Source organism: Sciurus vulgaris, assembly GCF_902686455.1.
Source record: "Sciurus vulgaris genome assembly, chromosome: 18".
Lineage (NCBI taxonomy): Eukaryota > Metazoa > Chordata > Mammalia > Rodentia > Sciuridae > Sciurus > Sciurus vulgaris.
Genome location: NC_136479.1, coordinates 33,303,677 through 33,330,597, shown reverse-complemented (window position 1 = coordinate 33,330,597; position 26,921 = coordinate 33,303,677). Strand labels below are relative to the sequence as shown.

The following is a 26,921-nucleotide window of genomic DNA, read 5'->3' as shown; positions in this document are numbered from 1 at the left end:
TCTGGGAAAAGGCTAACAGGTAGTGTACCCTTGGCCTTCCTTCACAAAGCAGAGGCAAGCCAAGTCCAGAAACACTTTTTCCTTTTATTTCGGAAGAAAGGAAATAAAGGTGGACACTTTGCCTGCCCCTCCCCCTTAGCTCTTGCCTCACCCAGAACAGAGTGGAGGAGGCACAGGGCCAGTGTCCCAGAAAGCCTGCCCTTCCCCCAGCCCTTCCTTCAAAGTGGCAAGGTTAGAAAAAAATTAACTATATTGTTCCTGCCCTGGCACTGGACAGGGGCCCCACGATGGCCAAGGAGGAGGTGGGGGCAGGTGAGGGAAAAGGCCCCCTCCCAGCAGAGAAGCTGCCCTGGCTGGCTAGGGGGAGGGGTGGAGGTAGGTTTTGGGGCAGAGGAGAGAGAAGAGCCCTGAAGACCTTTTCCCTTTAACCTGACGTATTTATATATTTACAGTCAAAAGTGGGGGAGGATTTCTGGGTGTCGTTGGTTCTTCAAAGGCAGGGAATGACGGCCAAATAGCACCCCGTCTTGGTCACATTTTCCTGCCTCCTAGCTCCGAAAGCCTTCAGTGGGAAAGAGGGTGGGGGTGGAGCAAGGGAATGTTTGAAGGGCCGGAGCCCACGGCTCCCTCCAAAGGTGAGGCGGCAGAGGAGGGGCAGCTGGGTCCCACCAAGAGAAGGGCCCTGAGGGATGCGGGAGAAGCAGCTACCATGCCCTGCCTCTCCACCAGCTCCCCCAGCTCCACGGGGCCCGGCCGGCAGGGGCTATGCCAGACCCATCTCCTCCAGCACACTGCGCGGCGACTCATCCTCCTGAGGCAGAGACAGACAGGGTGACGCAGAGACACCAGGAGAGGCAGACAGGGTGGGCGAGACAACCGGCAACCACGCACGAGGAAGGTGGCGGAGTTGGGGGCACAGAGAGACACGGGGCGGGGGAGAGAAGCCAACATGAGCCCAAGGCTGGAGCGGCTGCGAGCCCTCAGGCGCGCTCACCAGCCTTCCAGCACCACCCCAGCATCCACAGTGGCACGGAGGGTCCAGGCTGAGCCCATCACCACCCAGAGAACCCAAAGCCAGAAGCTGGGTGAGCAGGGGGCTTGGCCTTGGGGCAGCTGGGATGGGAGCAGGAAACCTGCTTTCTGTGGGGCTGGTGGGTAGATAGCGGGGTCCTAGTGTTCAGGCTTGGGGGAGGTAGTAAGAGGTTGTCACCAAGTGCCCGAGGGAAGGTGAACTCGACTGCAGAGAGATGAGTCATTAGGGTCTGAGCAGAGCACTAGTAACCAGGGTGGGGGTGTGTGCCAGGGTACGTGTGTATGTATGTGTGTGAGAGAGAGAGAGAGAGAGAGAGAGAGAGAGAGAGAGAGAGAGAGAGAGAGAGAGAGAGAGAGAGAGAGAAAGGGAGAGGGAGAGAGAGAGACGGAGGAACTGGACCGGTGACATGTGGGTTCAGTTTTACCCTTTCTCCTCAGGCAGGGATGAACCCCCCTCCGCCCCTTTCTCCCCCTCCTCAGAGCCAGCTCAGGTCGGCTTGCTCGTCATTGCAGATTCCGGTGACTCATCTCCCTGCACCAAAGCTCAGCAGTGGCACAGCAGAGAGGGGGCAGGCAGCAATGGGGTGAGGGCGGGGGTGCTGGATAGCAGGGGGACCAACATCCAGGCACCCTCCACTGCAGCCCCCAACCCTCATGGCCTTCTACTCCTGCAAAGGCTTTTGAATGTGTGCGTTTCAAAAAATCAGGGAAGAAAAGACTGATCTCCCAGTGGCCCTGTCCAATTCTCTAGAAACCCTCGACAGCAAGAGAAGCACTGAGGAGTCAAAGGAGATTCATCTGGGACAAGACACCTTGGGTCTTGGGGAGAAGAGAGCTTGGAATGAGGGGACAATTGGCACAGATGTGTGATGGTCCTTCCACCTCCCACCCCAAGGGGTCATGGCTTGAGGGCAAGCTGGACAGATGGGCGTGGTGGGGGCCAGACGCCACAGGGAAGGGGGCCCCCTCGGTGGCAGGCAGGGTGTCCAGGGGGAGACAGGTCCCCTCTGCTGTGATGCTCTTGCTCCTCCTCACTGTCCCCGGCCCGTACCTCCTGCAGCAGGTCAGCCTGTTCAATAGCCTTCAGCACACTCTTCTTAGAGGTGTCCTGGACGTCCCCTCCCATCAAAAACTCATCCAGGATGAAGTAGGCCTTCTCAAAGTTGAAAATGATGTCCAGCTCGCACACCTGGGAGTGGGAGAAGAGGGCAGAGTGGCCCATCGAGGTGTACCCAGTCCCCCGTTTTCCCATGACCACCTCTTACCATGGGTTCTTGCTCTGGGTCTCACTCAGTATTGGATCTTGCCTTTTCTTCCCTTCCTCTTGACTCTTCCCCGCCCATCTTGAAATATGAATTGCCTTGTCTATCCTTGTCTGTGGTTCCTGCTGAACTGTCTCTAAAATCTGCACTGCTGTTCCCACCAGAGGCTGTGCCAGCCTCCATCCCTGGCATTGTGGACAGGAGACACGGTCCCTGGGGTACAGGATTTGAATCCCAGGCAGGGTTCTGCCAAGACCCAGCTAGCTGTACATATCATGGAGTGTCTCAGCCTCAGTTTTCTCATCTGAAAATAGGGTTACCCACACCTCTTTAAAGGATGGAACGAGGAGCAAAGAGAACCCCACAGGGCTTTGTGGAGTGGGATACAAATCATGGAGTCATTTTTATTCCCCATCCAGGATCTGAGTTGTCTGCCAAGCCTCAGGGTCCACCCCAGATCGGTTAATTCGGATCTCTAGCATGGGACCCTGGGCATTACTATATTAAAAACTCCACAATACAAAGCCAAGGTCAGAACCACCAAGGAAATCTGAACTTGGTTTCTTCCTTGCACAAGAGGTCTGAGCTGAGCTCTCTGTGGAGATTAAGTGGCAGATTCTGCCCTCTCCCCACCCCACCTCAGCCCTGGGCTATTAAGGGGCACAGCTAATAGGCTTAAAGCTTAAAAGGGGAGATTAATTACTGTTCTCATTGCTTCAACTTCATCTCTCCCCTGAGACTTCCAGAGTAAAGATGACTTAGATGGACCCTGGAGTTTAGCAGAAAGGGGGGTTTCTGGGTATAGAAACTGGGGTGAGTGGGGGACTTACACTGCCAAAGTATTTGTCCAGGAGTTCCACGTATCGGTGGATCAGCTCCAGGGTGATGAGCTCATTGTCTTGGCCCTCAATGGCGCAGCAAAAGTAGAGGCTGGCATATCTGTGGAGTGGACATATGAGACAGCTGGCAACTGGCGCTGGAACCCAGGTATTCGAGTTTAAATCTGCTATCGGCCCAAGGTCTGTGCCCCAACTGGACAGAGGCAGGTGGCTCTCGGGTATGCAAAGAGTAACTCTGTCTGCCTCTCAGAAATAAGTAAGGACGCATGCTCTTTCTTTCTTGCCCTCTGACCTGCTCAGTTTGACTCAGCAAAAACCTGAGCCAACTAATTGACCTGCTCAGAAAAGGAACTGGAAAGGGTATGTGTGGGGGGTGTGCCTGTGTGCTGGGAAAAGTGGGACAAGGCCTCTGACTGGCGAGAGAGAGCAAGGGACATGTGCAGTGGACAAGATAGAGCCTATAGGGACAGAAGTATGTGTGTGGCAAGTGTCAGGCTTGAGCAATACCAGGCAGGGAGCAAGAATTTCTTCAAGGGGTGTTTGGAGAGGAAAGGAGGTTGGTGTTCATTGCTGTTCTCAGCACACAGCTCTCCCTGGCCCAAGAGGCACCTATTTCTCAGCCATTTCAACTCTTTGCCAAACTTCAATCCAGCAGGATCTGGACGGGTCTGCAAGCAGGTGTCACCTCTTATAGACAACTTTGAGGTCCCTCCACTCCAGGAAGCTGCACATCTTGGGTTTTCGAGCCAGGACGACCTGCATAAGCTCCCGAACCATCTTCTTCCGCTCTTTGTCTGACGTGGCCAGGTACCATTTTTGCAGCCGCAGCTTTCCCTGACGGCTGAACAGCAGCATGAATCGCATCTGGGGGACACAGAGGACCAGAGTGGAGGCTCGGAGATTTGGTTCTGAACCTCCTTCCTCCATACCCACAGCTTCCAACTCAGTCCCCAGATTCTCTACTCACAGCTGCTACTTTCTTAAAAAATCTAGCCCCTGGCTCTCAACTCTGGGTGTTCCCACCAGCAGGCGACTTTCCTTCTGGGGGAAGCTGTAGCTTCGGCATCTGTCATTTGGGTTCAGATCCTGGCTCTAGTTGGGTAAATTATGTCTCTAGGTCTCAGTTTCCCTATCGGTAAGATGGAGATGGTAAAAGTCCCTCCCTTTCAGAGCTGTTAGAGGAATTATATGAGTTGATATAAGCAACAGTGCCTGGCACATAGTAGGCATTGTAACGTATTATTATTTTTATTCCCTGATGCCTGTTTCCTACCCTTTGCTTTCCAAAGGAGATAAAATGCCCAACAGGGTGACAAATGGTGCAGAGTTAATGCAAAGAGATGCCAGTTCTCTTCTGTGCTCCTTGTACCTACCACCATGCTGAAGTGGGGTACTTTGTCTCAAGCTACCTCAACTTTCCACCCTATCCTAGTCATAAGCCCTCGCCAATGTCCCTAACAGTGTCCTCCACTGACAGTCCTATGCTCAGGGGTATCCTTCTCTGTTTATGTACATGTGTCCAGCACAGGACTTGGTGTCAGGATGATCAAACTTCACCCTCCAGTCATTTGATTCCTAGCTTTTCTCTCTACTTCCTTTTAGGGTGCCTCCTGCTAAGACCCACACCTTTCTCCTTTCAGTCTCTCGCTTAGGACAGGGTCATCCAGGGTGGCTCCCCTAGGAAAAGTCTGTGGAACAAAGAGCAAACTGGGTGTGCAGCCCTCACAACCTCGTGCACCCCTGCTCCCCAATTCTGGTGCCCCTTCCTGGACTCTTTTGCTCCCAGCAACTCCCTTCTCCGTGGATATTAGCAGAGCTGGAATCTCTGGGTGTGTGCAACAGTACTGGTTTAGTAGGTTAAAAATCAGAATTCGGAGGACTGTTTTTTTGTTTGTTTGTTTGTTTTTTGTGGGTTTTTTTTTTTTTGGGGGGGGGGAGGAGGAGAACCGAGGGGCCCCACGGAGCCCGGGTGCAGCTAAGACGGGGGTGGAGAGCCAGCAGGAAGACGGAAGGCCTGGGTTCCGGAAAGAGAATAGACTGGGAGGCGGAGAGCGAGAGCCCCGGAGTCGGGGATCCCAAAACCTGGGTTCCCAGTGCAAACCCTCCAGCCCACTCCGCCTCCCCACCTCAGCCCGGGCTGGGCGCGCGTGGCCGGGAACTGAGGCGGGACGTTCACTCCTCGGACCCGGAAACGACGCCCTCCGACCGCCCGCTTCCCCGCGGGTCCCGATCCTGCCTGGGCCGCAGGGAAGAGCGTTTCGGTGACCCGCGACCCCCGCTCCCTCTCCCCGAACAGACCCCGCGCCCCTCTCCTTCCGGCGCTTCCCTGCGGCAGGGGTCGGGGCTCCCTGGACGGAGCCCCGAGCCCTGAGAGCTTCTCCCGGCTCGGGACGGTCCCGCCGCCCCCAGACAGTCCCCTCGGGCCGCACAAATGCGCCCCCTCCCCGCCCCTCTCCCGAGTGCCATTTCCATCTCTTCCTCCCCAGGCCGGCTCGCCCACCCGCTCAGAGGAGTGGGTCCTCTGAGGACCAGAGGGAGGAAAGAGCGGCTCCCAACGAGGGCGGCCCCCGAGGACCCCCGCAGGTGCAGCCCACGCCCCTCGGTTCCCCCTCCCCTCCCTCTTCGCACAGCCTACCATCCTGCAGCCTCCGGCTCGGCGCGTCCCTCTTCGGCCACCGTAGGCGCCAGCTCCACTCCCTTTCTTATCCTTTCTCTTCCTTCCCTCCCTCTCCGCCGAAGCCCCGCCCCGTCCCGCCCCGGCACGGAGACCCATCTCGCGGCGCACTGCGCAGGCGCCAACGCAGCGGGGCGCGCGGGCGGGGCTGGAGGCGGAGAAGCGGAAGCCATGGCAACCAGGTCCTTGACTTCAGCTTTGAGAAGCTCAGTCGTCATGGTAACAAGGCTATCTTGTGGGTTGGTTGGAGGATGGGGGAAGAGGACAATGAGGTCCTCGCGCTTTGGAGCCTTGGGGGAAAAAGGCGGGAAAAGGGGTGAGAGGTGTCGTGGACTTTGCGGGGAAGCAGGGAGGACCAATGGCAGGGAAACAGGTAATTAAGGGGGAGCAGGGGAGAATTAGATGAGGGGAGGTGACATTACATGGAAAAGAGGAAGACAAAGAGTGGTGGGGGCATGAGGAAAGTAGAGAGCTCAAGTGTGCACTAAGAATCTACTAGAACAGCAGTCTATTAGAGAGAACTATATAGGAAGCAAGAGGGATGAGAAAAGGGAAGGCTGATACAAAAGGTAGAGGGGGAAAGAAAAAGAATCCTAAAAGGTTAGTGTGGGTCAGCACTGAACAGGGGAGGTGTAAACATGAGGACAGTGTAAGCTGTAATAGGAGCCTTCAGTGGGGGGTGTCCTAAAGTAAGGAAGTATGGATTTAAAAGACAACCCTTGGGCTGGGGATATAGCTCAGTTGGTAGAGTGCTTGCCTTCCATGCATAAGGCCCTGGGTTCAATCCCCAGCACCGCAAAAAAAAAAAAAAAAAAAAAAAAAAGACAACCCTTATATTTTATGTTGAAAAATTAATAACTCTAGTTCCCCTTATCCTCAGGGGATTATGTTTCAAGACCCCAGTGAATAAAACCAGATCCTTCATAAAGTATGTTTTTTTCCTACACATACACACATACCTACCTATGATAAAGTTCAGTTTACAAAGTAGGCACAGTAAAAGATTAACATCAGTAACGGAAAAGGGGAACAGCTGGGCAAGGTGGGATACTCCTATAATCCCAGCAACTCTGGAGGCTGAGGCAGGAGGATCACAAGTTCGAGGTCAGCCTCAGCAACTGAATGAGGCCTTAAGTAACATAGCAAGACTCTGTCTCAAAATAAAAAATAAGGGGTTGTGGCTTGGTGGCAGAGCACTTGCCTAGCACGTGTGAGGCACTGGGTTCCATCCCCAGCAACCACATACAAATAAATAAATGAAATAAAAGTATTGTGTCCATCTATAACTAAAATATTTAAAATAAAAAGGGCCAGGGATATAGCTCAGTGGTAAAGCACCCTTTGTACCAAAAAAGCGGGGGTAATTATAACAATATACTGTAATAAAATTGCCAGCATCATTACTCTTGGACTTTGGAGCGGTTATTCAATAAGCTGTGGGTTACCTGGACACAAGCATTGCAGACTGCAGCAGTCGATCTGACAGCCATGGGGCTACTGAATGACTAATGGGTGGCTAACGTATTCAGTGTGGATTCTCTGGGCAAAGAGATGATGTGGATGGAGCTAGATTACATGAGAATGATGTGCAATTTAAAATTTATAAATTGTTTCTTTCTGGAAAATATCAGTATTTGGGGACTAGAGTTGATTGCAGGAAACTGAAACTACAGAAACTGGATCAGGGGGACTGCTGTATCTATCTCTAGATCACTGCTGGCAACCAATGATGTTTTTATTTTTGAATAGCACTTGAAGCACTGGTTGGTGAAATCTTATCTGTCTTCATTTTTCTTGTTCTTTGTCAACAACAATTGCTACTAATAAAGTGGAACAATTATAATGACATACTGTAATACAGTTGCTACTTTTGCACTTTAGAGCAGTTATGAAAAAAAGTACGGGTTCCTTGAACACAAGGACAGCAGTACTGCCACAGTCAGCCTCATAACCAAGGCAGCTACGACGACGTTGTTGGTAAATGATGAATGTAGAGAATCTGTGCCCTGGAGGTAAGATGCTCCAGTGGCAAGAGGGTGGGCCTAAGTCATCTGTCATGGCATCTTGTCTCTAACCCTTACTTAAATATATGACTGGGCTGGGGTCGTGGCTCAGTGGTAGCATGCTCGCCTAGCACATGTGAGGCCCTGGGTTCGACCGTCAGCACCACATAAAAATACAATAAAGGTACTGTGTCCACCTACAATTAAGAAAATATATTTATAAAAAAGTATGGCCACAGGTGAGTCATCGAACCCTCTATCTTGTTAGGAATCTTGCAGGTGGTTTCAGGGATTAAAGGTAAGATATAGAAAATATTCAACACCTTGTAAACACTTGATTAGAGTAGCTGTTAGTTCTTCTGCTTAACTCATTTCTTCTGTTTCTTTATTCTTTGTTTTTCATTTCCCTTTCTCCTCTGCCTATCCTTTATTGCTTGCTAATGGCACAGTCTAAGGCATAAGGTATATAGCAGGGATATCTTGCTGATGGCGTGGAGAGTTGACTGAATAATCTTGGCATTACTTATTAGGTAAAGAATAAGACCCATGAAGCAAGTTGTTAGAATCAGAAAGGGTGAGTCATTATGGAGTTAAAGGAAAAGGACAGAAAGCAAAACACATAAAAAGAAAGGGGAGAGAAGAGGAGGCTGGGTAGAAGGAAGTATGAGCATCTGAGGCGAAGAGACAGCAGCCTGCCAAAGTTGGAAAGCTCTAGAGAGGTCAGCTCCAACACTCCTTGGAGAGCTGACACTTTCTAGAATTCCTCAGCTCAGTGGGATAGGTCTAATTGCAGAGAAGATAAGATGAACTAGGGGACTCTTAGAAATACGGGTTTGGCTCATGTGGAATAACAGAATTCAAGTGGCTGAGACGAGTTAGAAAGTGTTAGACTGGGTTTCTTCTTCGTTAGTGAATGGTGGACGTGGAGAATCCAGGAGTGAGTGCAGCTGGTGCCCGGAGGTGAGTTCCAACTGGATGCTGTGGGCAGATGGGAGTCATTATGGTTGTCTGAGCTGGTGAATCACTCGGTGCAGTGTTAAGAACATTAATCACTTAGTAATGTGTGGCACAATTTGAAAGGACAAAATGGAAGGCTGGAAGATGATCAGAGAGGCAGTTTTGGGCACCCAGGTGCAAGGGTGAAATGGCGAGGGACAAATCAGAGGTACCTGTGGTGGACCAAACCAGCGGATGCTGATGAGTCATCTAAGTGGGAAGAAGGGAGAAGACTCAGGGAGGGGCCGGAGGCCTAGTGATGCCCTCTGAATAACTGGAAGAGACGAGGTTCTCCGTCACAGCTAGGGACAGTGCTTGTACTGTCACCCTCCAAGTCACGCTGACACCTCCCCTTGCTTTTCCTCACGTGGCTGTCCAGGTGGTTTGCAGGGGTGGCCCAGCTGGAAGCCTGGCATCCTTTGAGTCTATCATCTGGGGTTTCCCTTTTTTGGTGCCTGTGACACTCACTTTTGGTCCGTTCTCTAAGTAATTGCCTTAGTCCATTTGTGCTGCTCTAATAAAATACCTCCAACCGGCTGGTTTACAAAGAACACAAGTTTATTTCTCAAAATTCTGGGGGCTGGAAAGTCCAAGATCAGGGTGCCAGCTGGTTTGATGTATAAGGGCTGTTCTCTGCCTCCAAGATGGCGCCTTCTGGCTGTGTCCTCACATGGTGAACAAGACCAAAGAGGCTACGTGGAGGGCAGGCTGGGCCCTCCTCTGAGTTACTCCTTGATGTAAGGGAAAGCAGTTTTCAGGCTGTGCCTAAACCTGAGTTACTCCGTTTTGTAAAGCAGCAGTTTTACAAAAGGTATTTTGCCATAAGCTTCTCCATTTTAAGTGTCAGAGTGAAATGACTCTACACCTTGTTTGTACACGTAAATACCACCATCTGTCTGGCACAACCATAAGGCACAAACTGACAAATAAATTAACCATGCTAATAGGAATGACCACCTATGGACTAATGGAATTAGTCAGAAGCGCCTGGATGCTCGAGTGTATCAAATTCATCTCTGAAAAACCAGGCCCCACGAGTTCATCAAACACCAGCCCCCTCACTTGAGGCCCATAGAAGGACGACTGGACATGGCGGCACCCTGACCCCATCATCTGGTCACTGGTCAGGAGCTTTGCCCAGGAAAATTGCCACAGTGATGGACTTCTGATTTCCTGTCCCATCGGGCTTCCGCAGAGCATGGTTTCTCCTGCCTGTGACGGCCACGTTCAGCCCCCTTCAAGCTGACCCTCTAAACTGCTATCCATCTAGACCTTGGCCTAGAATAAGTTCCTGCGTGTTGAACAAGCTCTTTGGTTGGTTCCTGATCTTATTCGATCACTCACAGGAACTCTGCATTAGTATCTGCTGTCTGCCTTTATTCTGAATCCCTGTGGCTGTCTTAACCCTTAGCCTTCTGTGACACACAGAGTGTGATGCGGGACTTGAGTGCAATAGATATTAGAAATTAAGATCAGAACTTGCATTTGCCCAACTTTTGTCTATCAGGTGACCCACAAGTATTCAGTCAACTGCAACTGATGAAAGTGGGGTAGCATGTGACTTTATTGTCATTCGTTAAATTCTGACACTGTGGAAAGACACAAACATGTTAGGTCTAAGTGAGTGACCGTGTGCTCACAACAGGCTGAGTAAATAAATATAAATAATCAAGAGTATGAAATCCCTCAAGCTCTTTTATAAGGACACCTAATCCTATTCCTGAGAATTGCTCAGTCACCTCTCAAAGGACACCTGCTTAATACTGTTGCATTGGGGATTAAGTCTCGACCTGAACTTAAAGCAGACTCCATTGTTCAAACCATCGCAGAACTGGGCATGGTGGTGCATGTGACTGGCAACTTGGGAGGTTGAGGCAGGAGGATAGCAAGTTCAAGGTCATCCTGGGCAATTTAGTAGACCTAGTCTCAATATAGAAATAAGCACATAAAGACAAAGGACTGGGGAGGTAATTTAGTGGTAGAGCACACCTGGATTCAGTCTCCCAATACTGTAAGACAAAACATAACAAAACAAAAAGCGACATAAAAACAGCAATAGTTCATAATTCCCTGATGATGTCATTTGCAGTTTTTTAAAAAGTTTTTTTAGTGATAATTTATATGGAACCTTATTATATGCTGTTACCCTCAGTCCTGAACATTTGTATACTTTCTGTGGTAGATGCTTATCATTCTTTTTTGTCTCCCAGACTCTAGACCTCCTTCTTACAGTTTGGGAACTCCTCATCTTGAGTCTAGGGGGACATAGACCACCATCCCAGTACAGCATTGGAAATTTCCAGACACTGTACTTTGCAACCTCCTTTGTGGGCACAGCATATGCATGTCTGGTGGGCTCTTCCCATCTGTGCACCTGCCTGGACTCTGGTCTAGGAGGGGGTGAGGTGATGGAGGGCAGGTTAGACTCTAGCAAGGGCAGAGGATTCCTGGGATAGTAGTGCAGTGGTGCTGGGGACTGTCCTGGGTCCAGTGAAGGGGATGGAGGTAGGGGGCACAGCTGGGATTCGGGGTTTTATTCCTAGTATGAGACTGGAGACTTGGTTCCCCGAGCTCCCTAATTTCCTTTTATGCTTCAGTTAGAGTTGGTTTACAGCCCGGCATGGCGGCCGCCTCAGCTACTAAGCGAGGCCCTAAGAGAGATCCTGTCTCAAAATAAAAATTTAAAAAGGGCTGGGAATGTGGCTCAGTGGTTAAGCGCCCCTGCGTTCAATCTCTAGTACCAACAAAACCAAACCAAACCAGAGTTGGTTCCTGTAGCATCTGACTGAGAACTGACTGGTGAACTTCCTCATGGTGCCTTGTCATCTGCTGACCTCATCTGAGAGTCAGCCTCATCCCTTCAGCTCAACTGCAAGCTCCTGTGGATGGTACCGAACACCTCGCCCGCACAGAGCTGGTTGAATGGCTGCAGTTCTGATCTACGTGGACTACCGTTCTGACTTGAGGGCGTGCCCCAGACTTCACGTGTTGGCACCTGAACTTCTAGTGTGCTGGGAGGGGGGATCTTTAAGAGGTGACTGGGTGGCTAAAGGGGATCAATGCCTTTCTCATTCCTGCAGGGCCAGACTGGTTACCTAGACAGGGTTGTCATAAACCAAGTCCACCTTTCCTGTTCCCTCTTCTGCACGGGCCCAATCACCCTTTGTTTTTTTTCCGTGAGTGGAAACAGCAGCAGGCCCTCTCTAGAAGCCACGCAGATGCCAGAGCCATGCTCCTGGACATCCCCGCTGCCAGAACTGTGAACCCGAATAAACCTCTGTTCTTTATAAATTACCCAGTCTTAGTTATTCCATTATAGCGACAGAGAATGGACAAAGATAGTTATCAAATATGAATATTTAAATCTCACTTCTTACCCAGAATAGATTAAATTCTGATTTCTTATTGAATGCTGTACATTTCACATCTGCTATTCCTGCTAGAGGATAAACGGCCTTCTCTAGCTGTTTCGGTACAGAGCGGATACCTGGCAGGGGCCTGCCATCTGTCTGTATGTGGATCCCCCATGTGAAGGGTCCGCTGCCATCTCAAACTTCACTTGTGGCAAGTGAGTTGCCACCTCCTTCCACCTTCCTGTGAATCCACCCCATCTCTTAATTCCCCGTGTGGCTACTGTCACTGACTGTCCCTGACTGTCCCTATGCTCGCAGGCTATGAGCCTGGGACTCGAAGGGTAACAAGAAAGGACATGCACCAGAGAGACAGGAAACACTGGGTTATCTGAGAGGGAGAGAGCAACAGAAGCCCACCCAGCGACTTGGGACAGCACCCTCACCTGTGTCCCCAGAACCTGTCTTTTGCCATGATTTTTGCTTTGTGATTTTGCTGACACCGTTTTCTAGAATGTTCTATCAGACCCAAATCCATCATATTCATCCTTTAAGATTTCAAACATCTGGTCCTCTGGTGAACCTTTATGTTCTAGTCTGGACTAGAGCAATTGTTTCTGGAATGTTCCTTTTGATCGTTCTTGCCATGGCATGCAAAGCTTTTCAGCTTTCTGGTGTCTGTTCTCCTTAGGTACCTGGAATTAAGAAGCATCACTTATTCTTTTTTCTTGATACTACATAGTACCTAATGCAACGTTTGGTTCTCAAATAAATTTTTGTTAAAATGGATGGAGTTCAAACCTGGCAAGACTTTGGTTGAAACCACAGCTGCTTTGCTTTGGAGAAGAGCCTTCCATTAGAGTCAAAGCGACATCTGGTGGTGGGGGGGACAAAAGGCTGTGTTCAGGAAGCTCTCGATCTGGCCGGAGAGGCGGCAGGTATAAACACACAAGGTTCTGGTGACTGGCATGCGAGGGCAGCACTGTGGTGCTCTCTGAGTCCTTGGTGTCAGGGGAAACTTATTGCTGCTCACAAATTCCACAGAGAGAAGCAACCAGCACAGCAGCAAGCACAGAGATGCCTGCTACCTGGGCCTGTTAGGTAATAATACCAGTAATGGCGGGAGCTGGGCTCAGTGGCACCTATCTTCCCAGTTGCTCAGAAAGCTGAGAAGCTGAGGCAAAAGGATCTCTTGAACCCAGGAGTTGGAGTCCAGCCTAGGCAACATAGCAAGACCCTGTCTCCAAAAATATAATAATAATAATAATAATAATAATAATAATAATAGCAGCAAGTTACTTAACTTCTCTATGTCTTAGGTTCCCTCATCTCTCCATGAACGTTTGCCACTCATTACGACAAAACTTACCTCAGGAGCCACTTCAAAAAAGGGTTTGGAAAACAGATAGTATCTCCTGGATCAATGTTGTCCTGACAGAATATTTTTACCTTCAAGGGACGTCTAACACTCATGCCCGTGGCCCTCGATGGTCAGGTACATAACCTCATGGTGTGAGATTGACAAGAAATCCGCAGAAACGGTGGCCAGAGGCAGGTCTTGTTAGTGTTTCATCCCTAAAGAACTCGAGAAAGGAAAAAAAACTTTGAACAGCCAAGGAAGGGGGCCAGGGCAAAGTCAAACCGGGGGTCAGGCCTCGCGCTGTGACACCGCATGCTCTTCTTTGTCCTTGCGGTTTCAGAGAAGCTGAGCATGCTGTTAAGTGGGGCAGTTCCTGATGCGAACTTCCCCTGTGGACAAGGGGGCCTTTTGAAGAATTCTTGTCTCTTGAACCTTCTCAGCATGCATGGCCAGTTTTTGAACTGTATACTACAGAATTAGAGCTAACTTGTCCTGGTTTTTGAAACATTTTGTACAAAAAGAGTCTCTTTAGGTTTCTAAGAAAATACGTTACAAATGGGTCACTCTTCAGTCCCCAGCCCAAGTCCTGGAATTGGTCATATTTTCAGGGTATAAAGAGGTCAAAGGATGTACCTGGGTTTCAGTGTCCCTGAGTTCTTGGACTGTTACCTTCAGGACCCTTGCTACTCACTGTGAGCTCAAAGTGGGATCTGCGAAGAGGGTAAGGCAGGAAAAAGGACACTCGCTACCAGATGAAGTTCTGGTCACAAATCCCAAAGCAGAGCTATCTTGTGAATCTGATTGGGCCAATGTTTGCATCTCTGGGTTAAGCTAGCCAAAAGAAGGCCCAGTGACCTCTAGGGTCTTTGATTCTCTAGCTCCACAACTGTATCTTAGCCCTACAAACTTGCTGGTTGCACAGGGAGGATAGCACAGGAAGGATGTAAACTCATGAGATTAAAAGACTAGCTCTCTGAGTCCTCAGAAAACTTGGAAAGGAACCGCCATTTGACCCAGTTTTCCCACTCTTCAGCATATACCCAAAGCACTTAAAATAAGCATGCTGCAGTGATGCGACCACATCAATGTTTATGACAGCTCAATTCACAAGAGCTAAGCTATAGAACCAACCTGGGTGCCCTTCAGCAGATGAATGGATAAAGAAAATGGGGTGTATATACACAAAGGAATATTACTCAGCCATAAATAAGAATAAAATTATGGCCTTTGCCAGTAAATGGATGAAACTAGAGACTGTCATGCTAAGTGAACTAAGCCAACCCCAAGATACCAAATGCCATATGTTCTCTCTGATATGTGGATGCTGACTCGTAGCAAGAAAGGGAAGATTAGAAATTCACTGGATTAGACAAAAGGAAGTAAAGGGAAGGGAGGGGGGATGGGAATAGGAAAGACAGTGGAATGAATCAAACATCACTTTCCTATGTTCATATATGAATGCACGACCAGTGTAACTCCATATCATGTACCACCACAAGAATGGAATCCTAATGAGAATAAGTTATACTCCATGAATATATGTCAAAATACATTCTACTGTCATATATATCTAAAAAGAACAAATAATTTTTTTTTTAAAAGACAGCCTTTCTCTCTAAAGTGGGAGCAACTGTCATGAGTCACCCATTCCAGTCTCTTGCCTTGGTTTCCTCTGACTTTCTAAGGAGAAGACCCTTCCTTCCCAGGTTGGTTGGACTTTGGGGACCCTCTCACTATAGTAGTCTCCTGGGAGAAGAGAAAACTTGACAAAGGTGAATCGAGAGGGAGGAATCCATAAGGAGGGGGTGCCCACATCTTAGCACACCACGTTGCTGTGCCCACGAATGCCCCGCTTGGCCCTTGGGAGGAGCAGGGCGGGGAGGTGCTGTTGACATGATTGAGTCATGAATACCTGGCAGGGTTTACTCTCAAACATATTATGATCAGAATCTGCTCCAAGGAAGTCTAACATCATTTAAGAGAGAGAAAAGAAGATACTGTGAAGGTTCTTTTTGTTCACAGAATAAAATCTATCTTTAGTCACAGCAGTAGGTTTCTGTAGGAGTTGTGAAGTTTTATTTAAGCTTAAGAAAAGGTAATACTCTCACCAGGCAAAATGGCCACTTTTGATTGTTTCACACCATTTGAAAATGTTTGTATTACCAGAATCACACAATTTTAGGAATGGAAAGTTCTTAAAGGAGACGGTCACACCATGAGAAAGTTACTCTGTGGATACCCGAGCACACGAGAGGGTGTCTACCGCAGCACTGTTGGTGACAAAGACAGGCAATGGCCCTCCTTGGTGGGTAAGGACATCCATAGTCCATCTATATACACAGCTGGCAAAATGAACCGGGAAAGGCCCCCAGCAGGCGTCATGAGACAGATAAGGCAAGCGGTACCACACCACGTGCCGTGCATCTCCATGTACTGTGATTTTATTTGTGTGAAAGAAACAAATTTTTAATATGCTTGTAAATGCTTAACAGAGCTCTCAAAGAACACCCAAGAAATTGGGGGACTCTTACATTTCTACTTTTATCTTTTAAACTGATTGGATATCTTACTATAAGCATGTGGGGTTTTTTGTTTTTGTAATTTGAAAAAGTCACTGAATCTGCACCCTGACCACTGATGCATCTCCATCAGTCACCTGCTGTCCTTGAATCCTGCCAGGGACAGAGAACTCACTACCTCTTAACCCCAAGACAGTGTTTTGATGCAGAACACATAGGTGCTTAGTTCCTATTTAGAAATGAGCTGGGCATCCAGAGGGTTGGATCTATCAATCCTATTGTTAGAGTTCTTTTTTTGGGGGGGTGGGTACCGGGGATTGAACTCAGGGGCACTCAGCCACTGAGCCACATCCCAGCCCTATTTTGTATTTTATTTAGAGACAGGGTCTCACTGAGTTGCTTAGCACCTCGCTTTTGCTGAGGCTGGCTTTGAACTCGGGATCCTCCTGCCTCAGCCTCCATGCCTGGGATTATAGACATGCACCACTGGGCCTGGCCTATCTTTATAGAATTCTGGAGCTGGATGTCACACAATGTTTTTATTTTTAGTTAAAAAGTTAGTTTTGAATGTGATCAGAAACTAATTGGGGGAAGTTTGTCCTCTGCCAAGAATTTTCCAAGTACCAGAGGGGGTTGAGGGGTGTAGCTCAGTGGCAGAGCACTTACTTAGCATGCAGGGAGACTCTGGGGTCCTGATTTCCATCTCCAACACTGGAAAACAAACATGTGTATACACACACACACACACACACACACACACACACACACACACAGAAACCCTGGAGGAAGAGAATAAAAGTCTCTTGGGAAATTGTTTTAAGGAGGCTATTAAGAGTACATATAACAAAAGAGCTTTGTTTTCAAAGAACCTGATTTCTAGGTGCAGGTGGGGAGTAGGAAGTGCCTGCAAGCATCATGGCCAGGGAGTGGGGCTTTGCTTTGCCCCAGAAAGGCTATCTAGGGAGTGTCAGGTCCAGGGTGGCGGTGGCTGGATTGATTCAAGGGCAATCCTAGGTCAAAGGAGGGTGACTTGACCTGCTGCCAGAAAGATGGGGAGTAGGGGTGGGTGACTGGGGGCATTTGGTGGTGGAAGGAAATACTCTTGAAAACCTGTAGGAACAGTGTGATCAGGCCCACCTGAGTGGGTGGAAAACATTTGGGGGATCCTTTCACTTTCTTTCTTTTTGTTGGTGCTGGGGTTTGAGCCCTGGGCTTCAGGTGTGGGGGGCAAGTGCTGTACCACTGAGCTGCATCCCCAGCCCAAGACTTGTAGCAACTTTTGGGGATGCTAAGGATTGAACTCGGGGCCTTGTGAATGCTAAGCATGTGCTCCTTGCTCCATCACTGACTACACCCCAGGCCCTCTTTCCTTTTTGCGGATGGTTCCAGGGGAGAATCAACACCTCCACCCTCACCACACACACACACACACACACACACACACACACACACACACGTCTTTGTTGCAGACCTGTGGTGACCAGCCTCAGGGACTGACCCCCGGCAGGTCAACACACCTGTGCCTGTGAATGTGGTTTTCACCACGGTCCCTGCCACCAGAGAGGTAGCAGGGTTTCTGTTCCTGGTACCATGCAAAACCTCGAAGCTAAAAGCAGGGACTGTTTTGGCACATTCTTTGAACTTATTTTATTTTTTTTAAATAAATTTTTTTTACTTATATATCAAAAGTGAAAAAGCATATAATTCAACACAACTTCGAGAACGTTCGGCCCCACGTTTGGGGACTCCTATGGTGACTGTCACTGTCCAGTGCATAATGAATTCAGAAACAAACAACAAACAAACAAACAAAAACAGTGAATGAGGCTATTTCAGAGAAGAGGGTGGCGGGATGACTCAGCTTCCATGAGATGACATTCTTCAATAGATGGGTCTTCGTGCCGTACCCCAGCTGGTCGGTTTTCAAAAAGATGGATTAAGGGAGGTGGTTGACTCCAAGCTAGCTGTCTCCTCCATCCGCCCCCCCTCACGTGTCCACTGCTCACACACAGCAGCCGGAAATGACACATTGAAGTGAGTCACCACTGCGGCTGTGAGTCACCCTGTAATTGGGGAAAGTTCTGTCCTGGTAGGTCATGCAGAGCCTTGCATTTCTGCTCTGAAATACATTGGAAAAATCTGAAGCCATCCTGTCCCCCCTCGGGTCTCTCTCACCCACCCCATCCTTTTGGTACCCAAAGGGGTCTGTGATTTGACCACCTTGGCAGGGGCCCTAAATCCGTCAAGTGGAAAGAGAGGCGCTGTGGGGTCAGGCAGCCACAAGGTGGCAGTGTGCACTCCACCACCACGCAGCGCCCACGGGGGGTGAGGGTGGAGTGCCAGGCTCGGGGACACATGACACAGCCCTCGGAGGAACACTACGTGCAAGTCTAAATAACGCTTTCTCCTTAGCCCTCTTTCTTGCCCACAAGGGCAAGGCTGAGATAAATACTCAAACACACCCCTGGCGGCCCACCCTGGCCACCAGGAAGGAGGTCTGGGTGAGGAGCTGGGCACACATCTGACCTTTCTTCCTCTATTCCTACAAGAATAAAGTTTATGGGAAGCAAAAACCTGCTTCTATGAGTAAACAAGTCACCTACACTCCAAAAAAACATATGCAGGATGCTTCTGGGGAGGGTGGGGGGGGCGGGGAGGCCCAGCGCGGTGGGCCTGCGGTCTGTCAGTCCGCGGCCTCTGAGCTGGGGGCGCTGTCAGTGCCAGAGTGGACATGGAGATGAAAGCGCCTTCAGAGGGCCTTCTCTGGCCTGTCGCCAGCCTCGGCAGGGGTGGCAGACAGCGCAAGAGTGACAGCAGCGTGACTGGAACACAAATCGTTCCTAGGAGCACACAGGCTTCTGCAAGCCCCTTGGTTCCCTTCTGACAGGGCCTCCGTGGGAACCCGGGCTGAAGGCCGAGCCGGCAGGGAGATGGGCAGATGCAACTGCGCCGGAGGTTCTGCGGGTTTTACGGTCTGGCCTGGAGACCTTCGTGCTTCAGGGGTCTCTCCAGCTGGGGGGTTGGACGCGAAGATCCTCCCACTCCTGAGAGAGGCTGAGGTCTAGGAGGTCAACTGGACAGAATTTACCACTGGGGGTAAAAAGAGACAGATGCCTTCTCTCTCTCTCCAGAAAGAGTCATCAAAACAAACATTCCTTTCTCCGGAGTTGGCTCCTTCTTTTTCGACACATCTCCAGTGTAGTCCCAGATGGCGGCTTCCTGTCCTCGGGTTAGGGCTCCATCACTTGGCCCATGAAAAGGACTGCCCCTGAGGCGGGAGAAGCATGCGAGTGGAGAAGAGGAGGCGTGAGGTTATGGATGAACTGAGACCTGAGCAGGTGGGCGAGCTGTCTGGGGTCACAGCTGCACACGGGGCCAGGTCAGGACTGGGGCCCCACCACCATGTGGTCTGACGCAGGGCACTGTCCGCTCCCGGGGCAGGAGTGGAACCAAGTTCTATATTCTTTGCCCAGAGTCCTTGGGGTCAGGGGGCCAAGGGAAGCCTACCTCTGTATGGACTTGTGTACCCCACACAATAAGGTCGGGGGGACGGGGGACCCCGTGCTCACCTGTGGGATTGTGCCGAACCACAAAGAGGAAGGGTCGGTCCATGACAATCTCCTCAGGCGCCATGCGGGCTGAGACCAGAATGGCTAGAAGAGAAGGACGATGTCTTAGGACAGGGATCTCTGCCAGTGCCTGTACTGATCCCAAGGGCTCTGGTGTCACCGGCCTTCCGTCTGATGGCAACTCTGGGAGGTGACTTTCAGGAGGATTCTGTTTCCCGGAATAGGGGTCTTAGGAGTTTAGGGATGTCCTCCGAGAACGAGAACGAGTTTCCTCCAGGAGTTGGGTCGATATCTCAGTGGTTCACTCACAACACACACACACACACACACACACACACACACACACACCCCTAAGCCCGGTTAGGGCTTACGATAATCAAGCTCCTTCAGGTCTCATCACACTGTGGGACCAGCCCGGGCTTTCCTTTGGAGGACTTATCCACGTTCAGGGGCCTCGGGAGGACTCATGGGTGAGGGAATGGAGTCCCGGGGAAAGTGAGTCCCCTTTCCAGGCTGGGAAACAGGTGTGGGAGGGGGATGACAGGGCCATTGTCCTCCGCATGGGAATTGTGCTCCGGGCAGAGAGGCCTGCATGGAACAGGGCAGCAGGTCCATGGGATCTGGGACTCGTTAGCCTGCAGGGTGATGGAGGCGCCTGCTGGTGGCGCCTGCTGGTGGCCCCTCCTGGCAGCCCTGGCTGAGGCTGGTGGAGCCTCCCCTGGGCGGACTCACCTGTGGAGGAGGATGCCACCGTGCCACTCTCGTTCACCTCGATCTTGACTTTTTGCAGTGCTTGTGACACGTGGAGAAGCTCTTGGACTGCAGCAGAGAGGAATACAGACAGGGTCCATGAGCCACCCGTCTCAGAGCACCTCCTCCGTCCTTTTCGGGGGCCCCAGTACCCGTGGGGATAAGAAAGCAGGAGGGAAAAGTCTCTCACCTGAGAGACTCGTGAAGTCCGCCTGGATGGGGCTAAACATGTCGGTCATCCCCAAGTCCTCCAGGGGCTTCCTGAGGTCAACTTCAGTTTCCAGGGAGAACCTGCAGGCAGCAGAGGGAGGGGAGACAGCTCAAGCTCTGTTCCTCCTACTGGCAGCGTCTGCCCCTCCCTGTCCCCAGTCAGGCATCCCCAGGGACAGACCAACAGGGTGGGAAGTCATGGGAACATGGATGGGGCCTGTCTGTTTTTCAAATCTATTTGCAGAGTCTCTCCCTTTGCTGGAGGTTTCTAATATTAATGAACATTCTTCTTCAATCTCCTCACCCCCTCGAACCTGTGACTAATTACTTTCCTCAAATAAGGCAGTATTTTAAGCATAATTTTATTCAATCTGACTAGGGGGCCAAGGGCAAATTCTCCTACCAGGATGTTTGAATAAAAATCTGGTCTGCAGACTGTGTTTTGGAGAGCTAACCCTGAAGAGGACTCAAGCAGGGAGGTTTGGGGCACTCTCTGCTTCCCAACAGGGCACGCCTGATTATCTGGCTTTTTATGTGTGTGGCGTGTGAGAGAAACAGCCAGCTAACCAGTTAAATTCTCCTCTTTCCCCAAGCCTGTCATTTTAGCATCTGAAAGTTTGGGGCAAGCCTGTGGGAATGTCCCGGAATTTCTGGAATTACCCAGCCTCAGCCTTCTCCACCCCCTTTGCTTTGTAGAAGGATTGAGAAAATCTGCTCTCCTGGAACTCCAGCCGGAAGCTCAAGTTCAGGCTGCCCCATCTCCAAAGTGGTTCCTTTTGTTCCATCGGTAGGATGTCGATTCTAGGAGGTGGGGGTGGGAATACTGTCCTTCCTGTTCCCTCCACCATTTACCCATGACTGGCTCTCACTGGGTATTTCTGAGGGTGGGGACAGAGTCTAGCAATCTCCCTCCAGAGGAAACCGGCAGAGGGATGATTTGAGGAATCATAATGGAACCCAGGCCAGAGTACTTCCCTCCAGCCTCCCACATGTGTCCTGACTCGGCAGGCATCACAGATCTGGGAAACTCAACATGGGGGCAGTGATTTCAGGGAACCAGGAGACAGAGGAGGGGCACATGGTGAGGTCAGGACATTGGCAAGCGTGGCGTGGGGTGGGCTTACTTGGGCAGAACCAGGAGGCGGGGCAGCCTGGTCATGTTGCCTTTCCATTGGCTGATGAGTTGGGCATCCAGAATGTTGGTGAGGGCAGAGAGGGGCACGTCTTTCTCATAGGGAGCTGCGATGAACATGCTGAGGGTCTCCCCGTGGTAGGGCAACTCCAGGATGTCATAGTAATGGCCATCGGGGGTAGTGAACTCAGCTGTGAAGATACCAAGATGGCGGGTTGGAAATGGCTCCAGCCCTTATTAAAACAACCCAGCACTGGGTTTTGAGCTAGTTTGCCTGTCTTCTCCACTCTTTCTGGAAGCCAAGCTCAATTCCAGCTTGTTTATTTAGTATTAGAGTCTCTCTACCACTAAGCCCTTTTTAAAATTTTTAAAAATCGGAGATAGGGTCTAACTAAGTTGCCTGGGCTGGCCTTGAATGTTTGGCCCTGAGTTGCTGGGACTATGCTCAGCTTCTGTTTCAACTTTTGAGGCTTCCCTTCCCCTTGTTCCCATTCCACGTTTGTCTATATGTTGTCCCCTTGACCCCTGGTGCTGGGGCATGGAACCCAGGGCCTCACACATGCTAGGCTCTACCATGGAACCACATCACAGTCCACATGCAGTGATGTTAGTGGTGCTTGTTGGTTTGTTTTTCCTGTGCTGGGGATGGAGCCCAGGGCTTCTCGCACACTAGGCCCTTGGTATAGAGCCCCAGCCCCTACTCAATGGTTTGATTTCCATTTCCCTCCTCTTCTGAAAATTCAATGTCTTCTGTTTTTTCTTTCTCTGTTTTGACCTTCTTGACCTTCACTGGCCTCCTCCCTGTACCCAGTCACTATTTCATTCCAATCCTCATCCCCTTAATCTCAACTCCCACATAGCCCTTCTCCCAGTAGGATTTATCAGCCCTACGTAATCACATTACAAACCCAGAAGTGGAGAGACAAGGATGGGTGGTTGATTAGATGTGGGCCCGAGGGGATTGCTGGAGTTTGGTTTCGTCTGGTGTGAGAAAAAATAGTCCTTTCCTCTGCTCTCATTATCCAGTTGTCTCCCACTTGGGAAATATTTGTCAAAACTGGGGTGACTACTAGGGTTAAAGGGAAACACTTCCTGTGATCCTTCTCCCTCAGAGAGCCACATTTTGGATATTCTCTGGGAGACCCCGGGGATGAGGGGCCCTCTCTGTGAGACGTGGGGAGGGGGGGTCTTGTACTTACTGTAGTTAAACTTGTTGGTCTGAGACATCATGGGCACAAAGACAGTGCTTCCATCAGACTTGTGGAAGAGGCGGCGGTGGGTGGCCAACTCCGGGAAGGGTGTCTTCCACTGGCCATTGAAGTAGAGGGCGTTCACCAGCACCAGGCGCGTCAGCTGGTCCACAGCCCCTTTGCCAAGTAAGTCACCGATCATACCTATGGACAGCCAGGCATCAAAAGGATCCAGTTAGGGAATGGTAGGGGACGGGGAGGTGTTAAATGGAGAAGTCTGACTGCTTCCAATTTGATCCATCTTCCTGAGTCTCGGGAAGTCTTCCCCTCACCACATTTTCCTGATGCTAGGATCCTGTTCACGATCAGGGTTGGAAACTTCACCCTGTCCTTTGTCCCCATACTACCATCAGGTCACTGGGTGTCTGTGTTACTGCTGCTCTTATTAAATCTCACTTTACAGGGATGCCTTTTGTGTTGGTTCCTGAAAAAGTCTAACTAAGGAAAATATCAGCTATGGCGTTCTGGTTCTAAAGCACCTGTCTCCAGGAAAGAGGATGCTGAAGGGGGCGGGCTGGGAGGCGGCAGGCCCTCGCTCGTTGGCTCCCTTTCCCTGCTGCTCACCTTTCGTGTGTCTCTTCACCCAGTCGTTGATGATGAATCTGGCTCTGTCCACCTCTGAGAAGTCCACCTGCTTGACTGTGCTCCGGAACAGCCCAAAGAAGCGGGACATGAAGCCCTGGACCAGCTTCACATCCCGCTGGACGAAGATGGCGTCCGTGGTGCTGATCTCATCCTTGTTCCACGGCCCTATGAGCTCCTTGTACAGTTGTCGGAGGGCCAGGGCCATGCCCTTCTCTGTGCCGAGGCAAGGACAGAGCGTGTTACATTCACATTGGGCGGAGGACTCCCAGATGGCCAACCTCCCCCAGGAGAGGGCCAGCCCTGCTCGGATGTCCGAGGTTCTTCTGCCCCCTCAGGGGTCTCTGGAGGAAGGGTGCATTCCAAACCATGATCTCTTCCTCTCCCTTCTTCTAAGTCTTAGGTCCTATACCTTCTTCAGTTTAGGATATTTTTCTCTTTAAGTTATAAACCCTAATTTTTATAATAATGGTTACACCACACATTTCAAACAATTCTCTTGAATATTTCCACAGCCCCTGGGTGGTAGGCATTTTTAGTACCCTTATTCCGTAGAGGAGGAAACTGTGGTTTAGCGGAGTTAAGGCACCATAATTAATAAGTGTCTGTTCCACTGTACGCTGGGCAGGTCAAGGGCCCAGGATACAGGATGTGTGAGAAGACGACGGGGCAGTCCCTGTATTGTACAAGGGCTGACCTGGCTGAGCAGGAGCCAGCCGTTCCCCAGCAGCTGCTAGGCTGGGCCCTACTCTATGCAGACCACCTGACTCCCCGTCTCCCACTGATGCGTCTCTCACCATTAATTTTGAATCCCATTGCTGCTTGAATCTGCTGCCGGGTTTCTCCTCCGGTGGTGGCCTGCAGCATGGCCAGCACTGAGGCTACCCCGTAGGGAGAGAAGACCACATTGCGATCCTTGGAGGCCTGGGCCACCTGCTGAAACACCTTCACTCCAAAGTCTGTGGCCAGTTGGGCTGCCTGGGACTCACGTGGGTGCAGGGTGGACCCTTCACCGAAGAGGAGGGCCAGGCCCAGCGCCAGGCAGGGGAAGACTGGAGACAGCTGCATCCTAGAGCAAGTGGAAGAGGATCCCATGAGGGAATGTTCTAGAAGATGGCTGAGTGGGCAGGCTCGGGCCAGCCTCCCCTTGCTTGCTGCAAGTTGGAGACAGATGAGCAGAATAGGTTCCAAGTCATTACAGGATCAGGATGAAACCATGCTGAGCTTGTTAAACATGGCCCCATCTGACTCTTTTCACTGGGGTCAGCTCCAGAGAGTCTTAGACCTTCTCCTTCTTCTTCTTCCTCTTCTTTTTTTTTTTTTTTTTTTTTTTTTGTGCCAGGGATTGAACCCAGGAACACTTAACTACTGAGCCACATCCCCAGCCCTTTTTTATTTAGAGACAGTGTCTCATTGAGTTACTTGAGGCCTCACTAAATTGCTGAGGCTGGCTTCAAACTCACAATCCTCCTGTCTCAGCCTCCCAAGCTGCTGGGATTACAAGCATGCGCCACTGCGCTGGGCTTAATCCCATTTTTTACCTGTGAGAATCTTGCAAAATTCCCAGTGTATCTCCCAACCCCTCCAAGGTGCTGAAAGGCTAAATTATAAGTACTTCTTTGAATGGCACAATGCTTTCCAATTCTCTTATCACACTTCCCCCAAGATAGCTTCATTTGAGTTTGCAGCATGAAAACCCCCTTTCTTGAGGTGGGGAAGTGGGGAGTATCTTGCAGGTGAGGGACAGAGTCAAGGTCCTTATTTCTGAGTGACAGGGTTGGCGATGGGGCCTGACCACCCTCCATGCTCACCTGCCATCACTGCCAAGGTGCCAAGGCAGAATGGGCTTGGAGCTGCAGGGGCTCCGGGGGAAAAGTACAGAGGAAAAGTAGGGATCGTGGATGCAGAAAGTCCTGAGAAGTGAAGTTGGCTGCCCTATGGCCCAGGTGAGAGATGAGGGAGTTTGCTTTTCTCCTACCTGAAGTTCTCAAAGCTGCCTTGTCACTGGCGGTTTGTCCTGCTGGAGTTGCGGCTAGCTAGCAGCTGCTGGAGGAGGGGGTGTGGCCTTCCTTCTTGACAGCGCTCTTGGCCTTGCAACCAGACACAGCTGTGCTCCTCCTGGGCCGCTGCTTCCCTTTATACCAGATGTGGGCAGGAAGTAGATGAACTCATGTTGCAGCCCCACCCACTTTCTGGCTCTGGAAGTCTGTCTGAACCGCCAGGCAGGCCCCCCTCCTCCATGCACCTCCCTCTCCAGGGCTTGCCGAGGCGTGTGTGCGTGTCACTGTGTGTGTACGTGTGTGAGAGGGCTTCGGAACAATTGAGCAAGTCCTGATTGCCTGAGTGAGTTCATGGGCCTCCTTTGATTTGACACCCTGCTGCCCGTGTCCCTCTCTCTTTGGTCAGCTTGACCCCTGGCTGTGCCAGATGACCCACAATGACCAGGGCTCGGGATTACTTCCCTAGTGCTCAGCTTGGGGACCAACAGCCCATGTTCCCCCTTCTTGCTGGAGAAACAGGTAGCTGAGGAGGTATCCTAGAACCTAGTGGACCTCTCCACCCAGCTCCCTGGATAAACTCCTGAAAAGCATGCTCCTCCCGCTCTGGGGCTCAGCCCAGTGGCCGGAGGGCATGCAGCGTGCCCTGAGATTGTCTGGGTTCTGACTGTTCCAGAGGACCGGGCCGTGTGCCCACCCAGCGTGCCCGCCCAGCCCCGGGTGATGCGCGGCTGAGTCCCTCCTCGGGTCCAGACTCTCTTGGTGCCCCTGAGGGCTCTCCTTGTGTCAATAGCACTGTCTGGCTTGGGGTTTGAGGTGTGCTGGGTGGGGTAGTGGTGGCTGAAAGGGACCAGGGGTTGCCATGGTGAAGCCTTGGCAGGGAACTGGGAGTTCAGCATGTAGGTTTCATTTCTTCGAGCTGCCTTCGGTGACTGCGCGGGGCAGGGCCTCACCCTCCTCCGCACGTGGACACTGAAGGCTGGAGCCCCCGGAGGCGGGTAGAAGGAAGCAGGGTGTCAATTCATGGGGGGCTTATGGGATGTGCTTTTCGGGGATTGGGGTTGAAGAAGGGAGAGTGACGCTGAGTTCTTTTGGGGTGGATGTCGGCGGCGAGTGTGCGAATGTAGGACCAGGGGAGGGCATTTTGGGGAGTTTGGCAGGATAGGGTGCCCGAGGCCATGTCTCCTGGATGCTGTGAGTGGAGGGGCCACAGGGAAGTGCACAGGAGTCCTGCAGGGAGATGAGCGCCCTCGGCTTCCGGGTCCATGCACCGTCATGCTCCATGTAGGTGCTGGGTTTCAACAGGCGGTATCCATAGAGACAGCTGATGGCAGTCACAGGATATTTAAGTGGGCGGCGGCATCAGGATATTTGTTATGGATTTTTCTGTAAACAG

The 26,921-nt window shown here is 50.9% G+C and overlaps 2 protein-coding genes across 3 annotated transcripts; both read right to left on the bottom strand.

Moving 5' to 3' along the window:
* Positions 1-64: 64 nt before the first annotated feature.
* AP1S1 (adaptor related protein complex 1 subunit sigma 1) lies at positions 65-5,895 on the bottom strand. 2 transcript variants are annotated; one of them, XM_079121972.1, is made up of 5 exons: positions 5,769-5,895; positions 3,819-3,997; positions 3,125-3,233; positions 2,084-2,221; positions 65-811 (listed from the first exon to the last, which is right to left on the bottom strand). In XM_079121972.1, the coding sequence occupies exons 1-5, from the start codon at positions 5,769-5,771 to the stop codon at positions 764-766; spliced, it is 477 nt and encodes a 158-aa protein (XP_078978098.1). In that variant the 5' UTR covers positions 5,772-5,895; the 3' UTR covers positions 65-763. The 2 variants fall into 2 exon arrangements, with proteins under 2 accessions (XP_078978098.1, XP_078978099.1); XM_079121973.1 differs by lacking the exon at positions 5,769-5,895 and adding an exon at positions 5,260-5,383.
* A 13,209-nt stretch (positions 5,896-19,104) lies between these two features.
* SERPINE1 (serpin family E member 1) lies at positions 19,105-25,647 on the bottom strand. The gene is made up of 9 exons (XM_079121969.1): positions 25,507-25,647; positions 24,326-24,597; positions 23,511-23,744; positions 22,896-23,090; positions 21,689-21,887; positions 20,545-20,645; positions 20,337-20,423; positions 19,605-19,688; positions 19,105-19,303 (listed from the first exon to the last, which is right to left on the bottom strand). The coding sequence occupies exons 2-9, from the start codon at positions 24,594-24,596 to the stop codon at positions 19,266-19,268; spliced, it is 1,209 nt and encodes a 402-aa protein (XP_078978095.1). The 5' UTR covers position 24,597; positions 25,507-25,647; the 3' UTR covers positions 19,105-19,265.
* Between the last annotated feature and the right edge of the window lie 1,274 nt (positions 25,648-26,921).